Genomic DNA, 13379 nt, shown 5'->3' with positions numbered 1-13379 from the left:
GTTCCGCGCGGAAAAAATCAAAACTTGTAGGCCTATCCGGTTGTATAAAAAGGTGATTTGCGCATGCGCGGCTAAAATGATTTCGGAACAGTCGCTAACTCTCGCTTTGGTGAGATTTCTACGGCGGTGGAACCGGGTGAAACATCCCTCAGTTCATTAACCCATGAAGTAGCTAAACCCCACCCAAAATGAAATCTTGGAAAAGCTCTTGAATCTGATTTATCAAACAAAATAACGGATTCCATTAAACTACAACTTTCAGATCAACTTTGGAGGGGGAAACTAAAATTTATTAAGATTAAAAAATAATGGATAACCTATCGTAATTAGAAGCACTAACCATTATTATAGAAATTATGCAAGATGATATTTTCACCGTAGCTAGGTGCAAATGAAATAAATCGCCTATTATGAAGCTACCATGATACAGTGTTGCTTATTGTTACTATATGGAAATCTATAAGCGTATCAACTCCGAGTCTGCGAGGATCTTTGGGTATAGCATCCTAGGATCGCCGATCTTCCGGGTTCGATCCCAGCTTGTGGCACTAGGCGAAAGTTCGGAACAGCTCCTTCCGCGTTAAGTAACTTGAGTTCTCCAAAGAATTTAGATCCCAGGAATGGGAACTGCAGAACCCCTCTAGTATAATTTGCTTGTATCTAGCCTCCAAAGGCAAACCTAGGTTGACGGGCTTATTTCCGGTTCTATTGATTCGCCTTGCCGGAAGCTCTCCCGTCAACTCGAAGCCGAGACATTAACGGTTTTTCTTTCGATTCCTGGGGTCTATATATTCTTTGATTCAACCGATATCTTCGGTTTCCTCTTTCCATAAAAACTTGTTGTAGTTTACGGTAATGGTGGGGTGGCGGAGTGGTTAGCACTTTCGCCTCGCAGCAAGAGGAGCCCGGTTCGATCCCAGCTTGTGGGTGTAAACTCGGAACAACTAATTCCGCGTTGAGTTTGCAAGTTCTCTCCCCACTGGTTTAAGGGGTTTTCACCCGAGCTCTTCGGTTTCCCCTTCCATAAAAACTTGTTGAGGTCAACTTAATAGTGAGTGTAGGGAGCTGTTGGCTCGATCGCGTGGCATGCAGGACCTTCCACCATCCTCCTAAACATCGTAACCCCGCCACCCGAATTAAAGGCTTCAAAAGTCGCTTGATGACTTAGGCCTAAGGTATTAGCCTAGCAGAAGGGAGCTTTTGGCTCATCTTGGAGGAGGGAAGTATTATGGAGTGGAAAATCCCATAGCGGTAATAAGAACGTCCTTTCCCGCCTATTGCTGTTAGAATTACCCAGACTACCCCGGTTAAACCGGTTTTCGGTCGGACGTCAGCTTCATCTGCCATAGAGGTCGGGGACGGTTAATCATTATCCATGTTTAAATTGATTTTTTTCGGGAAAAAAATGTAAACAAAGAAATTTACCGGTTAATATTTCGGAAAATGATTAAAAATCATGTATTATTCGTAAAATTTGAGCTTTTTATCGAAAAAAACGTCGTTTTTCTGATTAATTTTACAAATTTATCAAAAAATTAATCGGATAATACAGAAATAGAAATTACTTGATCAAAACATTTTTCGAATAATTTTGAGAGCTTTATCTATTGAATAAAAGTTAACCATCCCCGACCTCTAATCTGCCATTATTCTGTCTTGATGACGTCCGACCAAAAAGAGCATGATGGGAATTTTACAAAGCCGCAGGTGGCGCCCGACTTTTCCACTCCTTAGAAATCGCTAAGGGTATTAACCTAGTTTTTTATTATGTTTAGGAAGAGAGGTTACAGTTTTTAGCGGCAGCGTATTTAAATCGTATTTTAAGAAATGTCCCGAAGATTACAGTCCGATACACCTTAAAAATTAGCCAACTGTATATTTAGATCCCATCTCTACGTCCAGACAGACATTCGGTCCAAAGTTTTATATTTATCTCACCACAGAGGGGCAGGTCACATCCTTGATTAACGACGCACCCCTCGAAAGATTAAATCCAATTTAATCACGATTATGTTGATTAAATCATGTTTAATCAATTAATAGAAGGTTTAAATCTGATTTAATAACGATGAAACGATTAAATCTGATTTTAATTATTAAATCCTGATTGAAACGATTAAATCCTGATTGAAACGATTAAATCCTGATTAGTATGATTAAATCACGATTAGAAATTAAAACGAGAATCAGAATGATTATATCGACGATTGGAATGATTATAATTGTGCGTGATTAGAACGAGCTGATTAGAATAAATTAATATGTGATTAGAATTATAATTTCGTATTTACCGCGCTCGATAAAATCACGATTCGACCGATAATATTGATATAATCGTGATTAAAATGATTAAATCTAATTAAAATGATTAAATCTAATTAAAATGATTAAATCTAATTAAAATGATTAAATCTAATTAAAATGATTAAATCTAATTAAAATAATTAAATATAATTAAAATGATTAAATCTAATTAAAATGATTAAATATAATTAAAATGATTAAATCTAATTAAAATGATTAAATCTAATTAAAATGATTAAATCTAATTAAAATGATTAAATCTAATTAAAATAATTAAATATAATTAAAATGATTAAATCTAATTAAAATAATTAAATATAATTAAAATGATTAAATCTAATTAAAATGATTAAATCTAATTAAAATGATTAAATCTAATTAAAATGATTAAATCTAATTAAAATGATTAAATCTAATTAAAATGATTAAATCTAATTAAAATGATTAAATCTAATTAAAATGATTAAATCTAATTAAAATGATTAAATCTAATTAAAATGATTAAATCTAATTAAAATGATTAAATCTAATTAAAATGATTAAATATAATTAAAATGATTAAATCTAATTAAAATGATTAAATCTAATTAAAATGATTAAATCTAATTAAAATGATTAAATCTAATTAAAATGATTAAATCTAATTAAATTGATTAAATCTAATTAAAATGATTAAATCTAATTAAATTGATTAAATCTAATTAAAATGATTAAATCCTGATTAAAAAGATTAGATCATGATAAGAATAAATAAATAATCGTTTAAATCGTGATTAGATTTTTTAATCTTGATTACCCTGATTTAATCATTTTACTATGATTAAGACACATAGCAGGGCTCTCACCAGGTCCCTAAAATGCCTAAAAGACCCTACTTTTTTTCGAGGTCCCTAAACCACCATAAAATTGGGATTTGGTCACTAAATCACCCTATTTCTAGTACATTTGGTGAAAAGTACCATCGGCTTAAAATATTTCGTAGAAAAGCGGAAAAAAACCCGATTTAATGCGATAGAATTATTACAAAAAATTTATAGTCATTTTTGGGATTGATAAAAGTTTTTTTAGAAATTAAAACTAAGTACTTAATTTTTGTGATAAAACATTTTTTTAAATTAAAACTAAGTCAGTTTTAAAAATTTGCTGCTTTTAAAAGTTTAAATAAAGATCTTATTTTTGTTTATTAAAATGGTCCCTATTTGGTTCCTACTTTAAAATATTTGGTTCCTATTTCACCCTATTTCTAGCCAGAAAAATCCCCTATTTCCCTATTTTTTTTTTGAGATTTTGGTGGGAGCCCTGCCATAGGGATATTTTATTTATCTTACTACTTGGTTGAGTTTGCAAGTTTTCTCCCCACTGGTTAAAGGGGTTTCCCCCCGAGTTCTTTGGTTTCCTCTTTCCATAAATTATTGTAGAGGTTAACGGTGAATGTTAGTACAGGTAGCTGTTGGCTCGCGTGGCACGAAGGGCTTGCTACCACCCTCCTACGCATTGTAGTTTTGTAACACGGCCACCTGTTTAAAGGCTTTAAAGTGGTTGTGCCTTGGGTATTAGCCTAGCTGATTATTATTTTATTTATTTATTAAGAAGATACTGCAGCGCCATCTACGTATCGGAGGGTGGAATCTAACAGCGAGAAGGTTTTATTGATGCGTATATTGTAACGAATCTAATTAATTTCTGGCTATTTCATTTTAAATCGTTACTTGCTTAGTTTCCGACGTTTAAGTCACTATAGTAAAATCAATTTAATTTTTATTTTGGTAAGTGATTCTGCATGTGCGGCCCATATCTTAAGTTAGCGCTGGTCGCTGGTAATTGATTCTGCATGTGTGGCCCATATCTTAAGTTAGCGCTGGTCGCTGGTAAGTGATTCTGCATGTGCGGCCCATATCTTAAGTTAGCGGTGGTCGCTGGGTTCAGTAATTGGATCCATGTGTATTTTAACGCCCCCCCCCCCAAGACGTTGTAAAAGGGACTAGGTCTAGGGGCTGTTCTCCTTATTGTTTCCTTATCAAGCATACCACCTCGAAAAAGACGTAGTGCCGCAGGGCCAATCCGCTGAGTGCCACGAAAGGTTTGGGATATCGAGCCCTGGAGAGGGTATTTCGGGTGTAAATAGTTTGTTACGTTAAGTGTTTAATAAGTGTGTTATATGCGATTGTTATTATGTGTTTTGTTATGTTTAATTACCTGTTGGTCGATTAAAAGTTGGCAATCCTTATTATATTTAGTAGTCGCTGTATACAGGGTGTTTCAAAAGGTTATGCAAAAATTTGAAGGAGTTGTAATAGGTGAGTAGAGAAGTATGCCTGTTTTTCCCCATTTTCCTACGATGAGTTAAAAGAACGCCAGAGAGCTTCAAAGTGTGGCCTACTAGCCCCTGGAAGTAGGCTGCAACAAGCGGAAAACCAAGCAGCAGGGAAACGCGAACATTAAGGTTTGGGTTCGTGTGATAGGTAAAAAAGGACTTTGTAAACAAATTGAGGTAACCAGCGTAAAAAGGTAAACTTAAACAGTATTGAAATTCCCTGCTGCTTCGTTTTGAGATTTTTGCAGCCTACTTCCAGGGGCTAGTAGAACACACTTTCTGGTGCTCTTATAACTCCTCGTAGGAAAATGAGAATAAAAACAGGCATTCTTATCAACTCACCCTAGTGGCGACTTAAGATGGCTGGATCCCCGGGGCGGCAATGTTTCGTCGGCGGGGCGGCCTCCTCACCCACCCCTGCCTAGCTATGGCCCGCCCCCCTACCGATTTTTTGACAGGAAAATGGCACCCCTAGCTAACCTGGCACCCGGGGCGGACCGCCCCCCTCGCCCCCCCTTACGCTGCCACTGACTCACCCCCTACAACTCCTTCAAATTTTTGCATAACCTTTTGAAACACCCTGAATGTAAGCCCGTAAACCCTAGTCTGAAGTTAGCACTACCCCAATGGTGAAAGGTACGACAGACATCCGGGATGTATTACTAATTGTAGCAATCCACAATTCTAAACCGCTAATGAAATCGCTACACTATTTATCGTTAGCGTGACGGAAATATTTGTGAAAATTTTTTGAAGAATGAATAGAGAAAAGTCAAGAGATCGAACCTTCCTGTTGAAGCGAGAACTGGAAAGGGCAAATGGGGCGCACAATCCGGAGCCTCTGGGCGTTGGACACCAAACTGGGAAGGACGGCCTTGAAGAAGTGCAGCTTCTCTGCCTCCAGCAGCGTCGCGTTCACGTACGAATGGAACCCCTTGAAGCGACGCTTGTCGCCAAGCACGATCGAGTCTTCGGGATCTAAATTTACGCTGCGAAATGAAATCATTTTCATTAAAATGGAACGGTCAAGCTTTAACCAGTTAGATAGCCCTTTAGTCCATTAAAAACTAAAATTTATGGCGAAAACCGCATCAAAAATATTGAGTGGTTAATTTTTAATAAAATAAAGAAATTTCGGGAAATCGAAAAGCGCGCGTCCGCCGCGACACCTGGTGAGAAGTAAAAGCGCGCGCTGCTGAAGACGCAAAAAAATATGTTTTGCACGCGCGGTGTGTTCCAGTTATAAAAGACCTAAGCCTAAATTGCGCCATTTCAAAAGTTAGGATAGTTCGCAAATCGCTCATACGGGGTTAGGGGCGCTGGCGGCAGCCCCTAAGATGGCGGCGAAAATTCAAACCAGAACACCTGGCGTTATTTTTCGTTTCAACTTTTTGGGCCAAAAGCTATTTTTTCAAGAAAAAAAGGTACGTGTTAGTATATTGAACGTCTTGTTAATCTTTTGATACGGAAATAAGGCCATAGTTGGAAAAGCTTGGCCGTTCCCCTTTTACAAGTAATTCTGGGGAAAACGGGAACTATTTTATAACTCGAACTATCTAAGTCAGGGGCGTAGTAGCCGGGGAGACAGGGGGAAAATATCCACCCTTAAAAAATGTATGGTTTCAAGTGAAAATCAGATTACCCCCATTTGACCCAAAACTGTTCTCCCAATTGCCATTTCTCCCAAAACAAAACGGTGTAAATATCCTGTTTGAACGTTCCCTTTCTTGTTTTATTTGAAACTCGTTTGATATTAAAACCACCACGATAAATTGGCACCTGACGGCGCACGCACTCGGTTCACTCGAGCGCTAATTAATCACCACTGGGCCATATGGAATTGTACCTAGTGAGATCGAACCAACACAAATGGTACTAATTTATATTTTGTGTATCGTACTGTACCACAAACGGAAAATAACGTAAATTTTTGAAATTGAATATTTCCGCGAATTTTTATTTCCGCAAAATATTTTTGACATACATTCACCCCATCTTGGGATAAATGGGAATTGTTAAAACTTCATTGGGAAAAGTGGGATAAATTAATTTTGAAATTAAAAAAACGATTTAGAGAAATGGGAACATACCAAAAACCCTTGATCCAAAACTATTTAAATTAATTCAGATCTTTCCTGCGCCTAAATAATTTATCTATCATAATTATATAGTTCAGCAGTTTTTAGCAACAAGTTTGAGGAGATAAACATTCTTTGCGTAAATCAACAACGGGCATTTCCAACTTTTTTCATATTACATGAAAAGTTTGGAAAATCTAATATAATTCCTGGGAATTCCGCAATAAAAATGCAATAACAAATTTGAACATGTCAAAAAAATTTAAACCTCAAGTATTTTTAGCTCTCTGGGGACTGCGAGCCGTTTCACGTGAACCTGACCTCCTTGAAACCGAAATGCTGCTATGTACTATAAATGCGAATTTTTTCATTCGACCTGTGATATTGAGTTACTTTACTCTAACCAGGCCCGACAAGAGAGGGGAAGCCGGTACGAATTACCAGGGCCCGTGCAATCTAAGCGCCCCTGTTTGAACAAATGGGGTATATTTCTCCTGGGTTTATCTTGGAAAACGTTTAGCTATCTCCAGTAGTAACGGCTTTCTTAGGCAGGGCCATGCAGAGGGGGGTGGGGGGGTAAACCCCCGGGGCCCGACAAAAAAGGGCCCGGAAGCATGCCTTTTAGGGGCCCGGTACAATAGGGGCCCATAGTTGTACCCTTCACCAGCACCCCACCTTTTTAAAATTTCAGTTGAAAGGGCCCGCGATGACATAATTTGTCCCAGGGCCCGAAATGTCTCTGCACGGCCCTGACTCTAACAATGTAAGAGCAATGCAATAAGAGCGTATTCTAGCCTTTAATAGTGACATCACATATCACGCGTTTAGAAAGTTTAAAACACTTTTCAGCGTTCCGAAAGTTTTTTTAGAAGAATAAGGCGGTTTCGTGACTAACCTGCAAGCGTCGAAGATTTTGAGCATGTGGTCAGTGAGTTGTTCTACATTTTGAGATAAGCGCACTTGGCTCAGTTGCCTCTGAAGCTCCGCCCAGTTTGGAAGATCACACGGAAGCAACACGTGGGCCATTCTCTAAGAACAAAAACGATAACTATTAACAAAAATAAAAAAATAAATTGCGGAATTACACCTTATGGAGATTTTAAGTCGACTTTCACCGCCTGAAACCAGCTTGTTAAACAACCAACCCTTATTTCTGGCACCGTATAAAACACAAATTGCGAGGAGCATTATTATATAAAGTAGCTTGCACGTCCACGATTTTGCTAGTGAATTTCTGAGTCAGTTTCTGTTGAAGTGGCTATTAAGTAACCGACCCCAAAATCGAAAAATTAGTCGGGATCAGTACGTCAAAAAGACAACATGGGTGATTGGACTGATACTATTATAATAATATCAATAATCAGCGATACGCAAGAAACACCACAGGCCTAAGTCAACTAGTGACGACAATTACCGGGGTAGGGTTAAATTGCGTATTAGGGTGGTGGAAAGCCCTTCATGCCACGCAGGCCAGCATGGGGTAAGACACTTTTGGATGACTTATACACCGAGTTCGAGTACTTAGTACTGTTAAAGGTACGGATTTTTAACTGTTCACGAACTCTTATTAGCACAGTCAGAGGTACGACAGGGTACACCGAGTTCGTGGAGTGACCTACCCCTCGCTATTAAAGGTTAAGCTCAGCCAGTTTTAAAGGAAAGGGGAAAACGAAGAGCTCGGGGAAAACCCCTCAAACCAGTGGGGGGGGGGGGGGCATACAAACTCAACGCGGAAAGAATGGTTGCGAGTTTTTCACCCCGTGGCACTACCTGGGGTCGGACCCGGATTATCTTGCTGCAAGGCGACCAGCCGTGATAGGGCCACCTAAAAGTTTCTACGATAACTCAATACATTTTAATTCCTCTTTTCAGCGTCTTTACGCTCTAAAGAAATGAATAATGGTTGTCCCAACTTCAGCTAGCTGGCTATTTCCCAAATATTTTAGTAAAATTTTTTTTTTTAGCGTAGGGATATGGAATAATATAAAAATATTAATTTTAAAATCACAAAGCGTGTTGGCAGCCAACCGTAAATTTGTCAATTTAAAAAGGGTAAGGTGAATCCACAATCTACACTACTATAAGTTCCCCCTTTCACGTTTCCAGCCTGTATATTGTAACCAACCGGGCTTGATTATGAATAATTTGAACTTTAGACGTAAATTTATAAGGATTGTCTTTTATCAGAAATAAAGGATGTAACATTTTTCAAATAAAATTTTATTTTTAAGTTTTATAGTTTTTTAAAGAAACCACAAATAATTGATAACGCGATTCGAGAGGACGTGATTATGTGGATTAAAACCCGTAGGTAAAGATAACGAAGATGGCGGTACTGCCCAATCGTCGTACGTTAATTTTCTTCTCTCCAGGACAACGTCGTTAACATGGGCCCCTATAGTAGACCTTTGCTTATGGGGCCTTATGATAGGCTTATCATGGATTAAACACTAAAGGATGTTCCATGGGCTAGCTTCCTAAGGCAAAGTCCTCGTTAGCTAGGTGTTATTTTTTGTTTTTCTTCTATCCAGGGGCACCGGATACGAGTTTGTAGCGCCATCTGTTATTTTTTGGAACTTTTATACCGTGATATTTAGAATTCGTCTGCTATTTTTTCGATAACATTATTTATTTAAAATCACGTGGGTTTGTTTGCCTCTGGATAGAGCGGAGATAAAAATAAATTTCCGGTTTTTCGGACTCGCGCCGCTAGGTGGCGACGTGACAGGGCATTTGTGTGTTTTTTCGCCCGTGGAACATCCTTTAGTGTTTAATCCATGGGCTTATGCTAATAATAATAATAATAAGACAGCAGTTTAAACCTTAAGTGAAACGGAAGATAAAAAGGGGATGGTACTCGATTCAAGACTTCGAAGGAACTAAAGTTTTCCCGCGCGTTGACAATCTCGTGAAACCATTAGTGCATAATATAGTTACATAAGTGTGACACTTCCTATTCTTCACATGCAAAAGTTTTACTGAGAGCTATTCACAAGCGAGGGGCTGATCACTCCGCGTAATCGGTGTACAGAGCCGTACCTTTGACTGTACTAATGGGATTACGCGTAATCTTTGAAGTCCCTGCCTTTGGCAGTGCTAATCTAAGCGTAATCCGGTGTACAGACCTTCTAAGAGTGGTTAGCCTCTCGTTCACAAGACAGACTGCAGTACGGGCTTCGTCGTCGTTTTGCTTTCGCTTGCTGACGCGTCACACGTAGCCCTTGACAGCGTCTCGCAAGAGGGAGATTATATTGTGATGATGTAACTCCGTTAAGCTCTCGGTAAAATATTCCCCAACAATATTATAGACTTATGATGAAACGAAAATACACAACGTGATGAAATCCTAAGAGTACAAAGCACGATGCAGAAAGAACAGTTTCCCGGGAATCCATCGTTTGGGGCCCAGCAGTCGAGAGATCATTCGTAGCATTAGGCGAGTTGCCTTTAAGATCTTAATGGTGTCCGTAGAGCTAATCTCTGCGAAGTTAATATTGTTATTTATAATAAACTTGGTGAAAACTAAGAGCTGATTCTTCCACGTTGAGTTCTTCGGTTTCCCTTTCCATAGAAACTGGCCGAGGCTAACGGTAATAGTGATTGTAAATATAGCTTGCCACCACCCTCCGACGTAATTCAATCAGACCACCGTGAATAATGCTCGGAATAATGGCATTAAAAGTCGCTCGTTGACTTTAGGCCTTGGGTATTACACAGTTAGAAAAAAGGGTTTGATTATAAACCCCCAAGGTTCTTAAAACAAATTCCACAAATTCAAACCCTCCAAAACCCTTTAACGGAAATTTTCAAACCCACAAGGCTTCAAAATGAGCACTTTCTGTATTTATAGATTAAATTAAAATTAATTAATCTAATTTACGACTTTATTAATTAGTCCATGGTTGAACCTATGATACAAAAATTGGACGAGTGTATCGAAACAATTTCACCCGTGGACGTGGTGTGGTATCAAAACTTCACTTAGCCCAACGGTGATACGAAATGATATCTTTTGTAGAAAACCAAATAGCTAAATATTTTATTTTCGTTTCTCAAAAAGTATTGTACAGAATTACAATTGTATTGTTGTATTGCTAAAATGGTTTGAAGAAATTAAAAAATTTGCTTTAATTATATGTGTTGTTTAGAGGTTAGCTATATATATTTAAAAAAATAGATTGACAACAAATTTTTTAAATATATATTTAATTATACGGCCAGGACAACACATTCACGTGACTTCCGACATTTTATAGAAATAATTTATTATATACAACCAAGAATGTATTTATTTCTACTCTGAATATAAATAAATACATTCTTGATACAACGTTCACCTCCTGTTTCCCCTTCATTTCTGTGTAAAAAATAAGATCTATCTTGATTTAATTTTCATTAAATTTGCAATTACGTATTTATGCTTTGAATGATTAAATTAATTTTTAAAATAAATAATTGAAATAAATGGATGTTACAGATAAATGAAGTAAAATAAAATAAGCTGATATACAATAAAATGGGGTTTAAACACTTTTATTATAGTTTTAATAAATAAATAAATTTAATTTAATTAAAAAATTTAATAATTTAAGAATGTTGAATTAATGAATTATATAAATAAGTAATTGGAACTAATCAATTATCAATTAAAGAAATTAAACTAATTTATTTTAATGTATAATGTAAATAAATATATTAAAAAGGTTAAGTACCGATTGTAATGGGAGATATGGTTTAGCCTTTCCCAATATTTAGCAGAAGCTTCGTCAATCTAACTTACAAGTTCGAAGTATGCCCAAGTTAAAACGTCTACGAGGCTTTGCTTAACCTCTTCAAAAGCTAATTTCAAAGAAATATAGTTCACTTTCGTGTAGACAAAAATGTCTTACAGATTGCAGTCATCGAGCTTGACAAAATATTATTATTAAACAGCGCGTCTGCTAGTGTAGGAAAACACACGACGCGATGTTATTAACACTTTTAAAACGAGAATTCGTTTTTTTCGCCGACGTCGGGACCCGTAAATAGGGGCGCGAAGTTAAAAATAGCTCGATGGATTATTTTCTATTCCAAGTCGTATCGCTAATTTTAGAAGACCCCGTAATCCCAAATAAAAACCACGTGGAGAAGAGCTCGGAGAGTTTCTGGAAATCGAAGCGAAAACACGAGTAAAGTAGGTTACGCGAAGAAATGATAAATAACCCCCCTTGGAAAATCACAACGCGAAAATATCGCGACGCTAAGCTAGAAATGACGGGAATATCGAATAGGCGAGCTAGATATACGGAACACGTTGACTTACCCTGAGTAGAAGAGCCTCGGAAAGCGGGAAGTATTTTCTAAGACTTCCTACAGCGGAGAGCCGCGAACTAAGAGCTCTTCCCGAAATCCTCGTTTCGCTTTAAAGACATTCAACGCGCGGTAAATGCTAGAACGTGGAGCTACATAATAATATAGGAGATTAAATGGACGCCTGGCAAAAAACACGTACGCTGTAGCAAGTGCGATGGGGCAAAAGCCCGTATAGGCAGCTACAGGCGGAGCAAGAGGGTTGAGGACGCGAAAGTTATTTTTATGGCCGACTCGAAGCGCGAGCCTGGAGGGGTGCGGGCTGCGCTGGCCGAAGCGCGCTTCTTTTTCATCTGGCCCAATTCCAGTAGAGTCATTCCTTCGCCGAGTTTCTCTTCTGTTGATTGTAAAAATATTTTCTAGCTCGCCAGATATTGCCTTAATCGTGAAGAAATCTCGCGTCGAGGTTTTCTTAAAGCGAACTGCCTTCATATTTGATTTCTTAAAATATAACTTCCAAGTCCGACTCTCGCCGATAAAGGCAGTTTCGGAGCTTCAATTTTTCCCCGCGCTGACTACAATTAACCCTACGTGTACGATAGACATTGCGCGTGTCAATGTATTCGAAAAAGAATGTTTGTGATTAACTAGTTTAAAAAAAACGCCGAACATCTCATGTGTACCGCCATTAGAGGCTGATATTTAAATACCAGTTGTCTTGCCAGATGGCGCCAGCAGTCTGGGACGTAAAAATTTCATATTTTCCCAAAACCGAGATAAATTTTAAATTTCAAGAATGGACTGCTTCATAGTATTTGGTAATAATTAAAAAGAATTAAAATACACTTTAGTTACGTAAAAAATATTTAATTATTTTAATTAAAACATTTTATTACGTTTAACTGAAGTGGGTTTTAATTATTTTTACTCATGAAATTAAAAATTATTCGTGTTTCATTTTTATGTCGAATATTTTTTGTTGAGCTTTTGTTTATGGTTTTGGCATAAAACTTATCTCTTGAAATAATGTTAGTTGTATTTTATAATAAATTAATAAGGAATTATTCCCCTACTACCCAAAAGTTAAAGTTGGCTAATCAATTTATGAATCAGTCTATTTCGTTGAATACCTATTATCAAAAGTAAATAGGAAAGACCTATGATCTGGTATTTTGTAGTAGAGATGGTGGCGTAGCCCAATGACGTCACTAAACTCTGATTCTGGTTAGAGTTAAAACGTTCATTGAAAAATGGCGGTCCCCAAACTTGGTATGTTTGGCAAATTAATCCAATTAGCGGACAACAAAATCCGATCTTCTCTCTTTACACCTCCCTTGATTGGATTATTGTTAAGCTAACAAATGTTTATTGCGTCAGTGGAGCCGTGGAAAACA

General features: G+C 37.4%; 1 protein-coding gene across 1 annotated transcript in view; it reads right to left on the bottom strand.

Annotated features, from left to right (window-relative positions):
* The window catches only part of LOC149936882 (uncharacterized), a 74682-nt gene extending 62593 nt beyond the window's left edge, over window positions 1-12089 (bottom strand). The window contains exons 1-3 of the mRNA XM_090181285.1: window positions 11999-12089; window positions 7592-7725; window positions 5405-5607 (exon numbers count right to left, since the gene is read on the bottom strand). Of these exons, the coding sequence (XP_090037411.1) occupies window positions 5405-5607; window positions 7592-7722 (334 nt within the window). The 5' untranslated portion in view covers window positions 7723-7725; window positions 11999-12089. The remainder of the gene's footprint in view (window positions 1-5404; window positions 5608-7591; window positions 7726-11998) is intronic.
* Window positions 12090-13379: the final 1290 nt, after the last annotated feature.

Source organism: Leiobunum rupestre, chromosome 7, assembly GCF_980474605.1.
Source record: "Leiobunum rupestre chromosome 7, qqLeiRupe1.1.hap1, whole genome shotgun sequence".
NCBI classification, from domain to species: Eukaryota; Metazoa; Arthropoda; class Arachnida; order Opiliones; family Sclerosomatidae; genus Leiobunum; species Leiobunum rupestre.
Note: the sequence above shows the minus strand (reverse complement) of the source record. Positions and strands in the feature narration are given on the sequence as shown.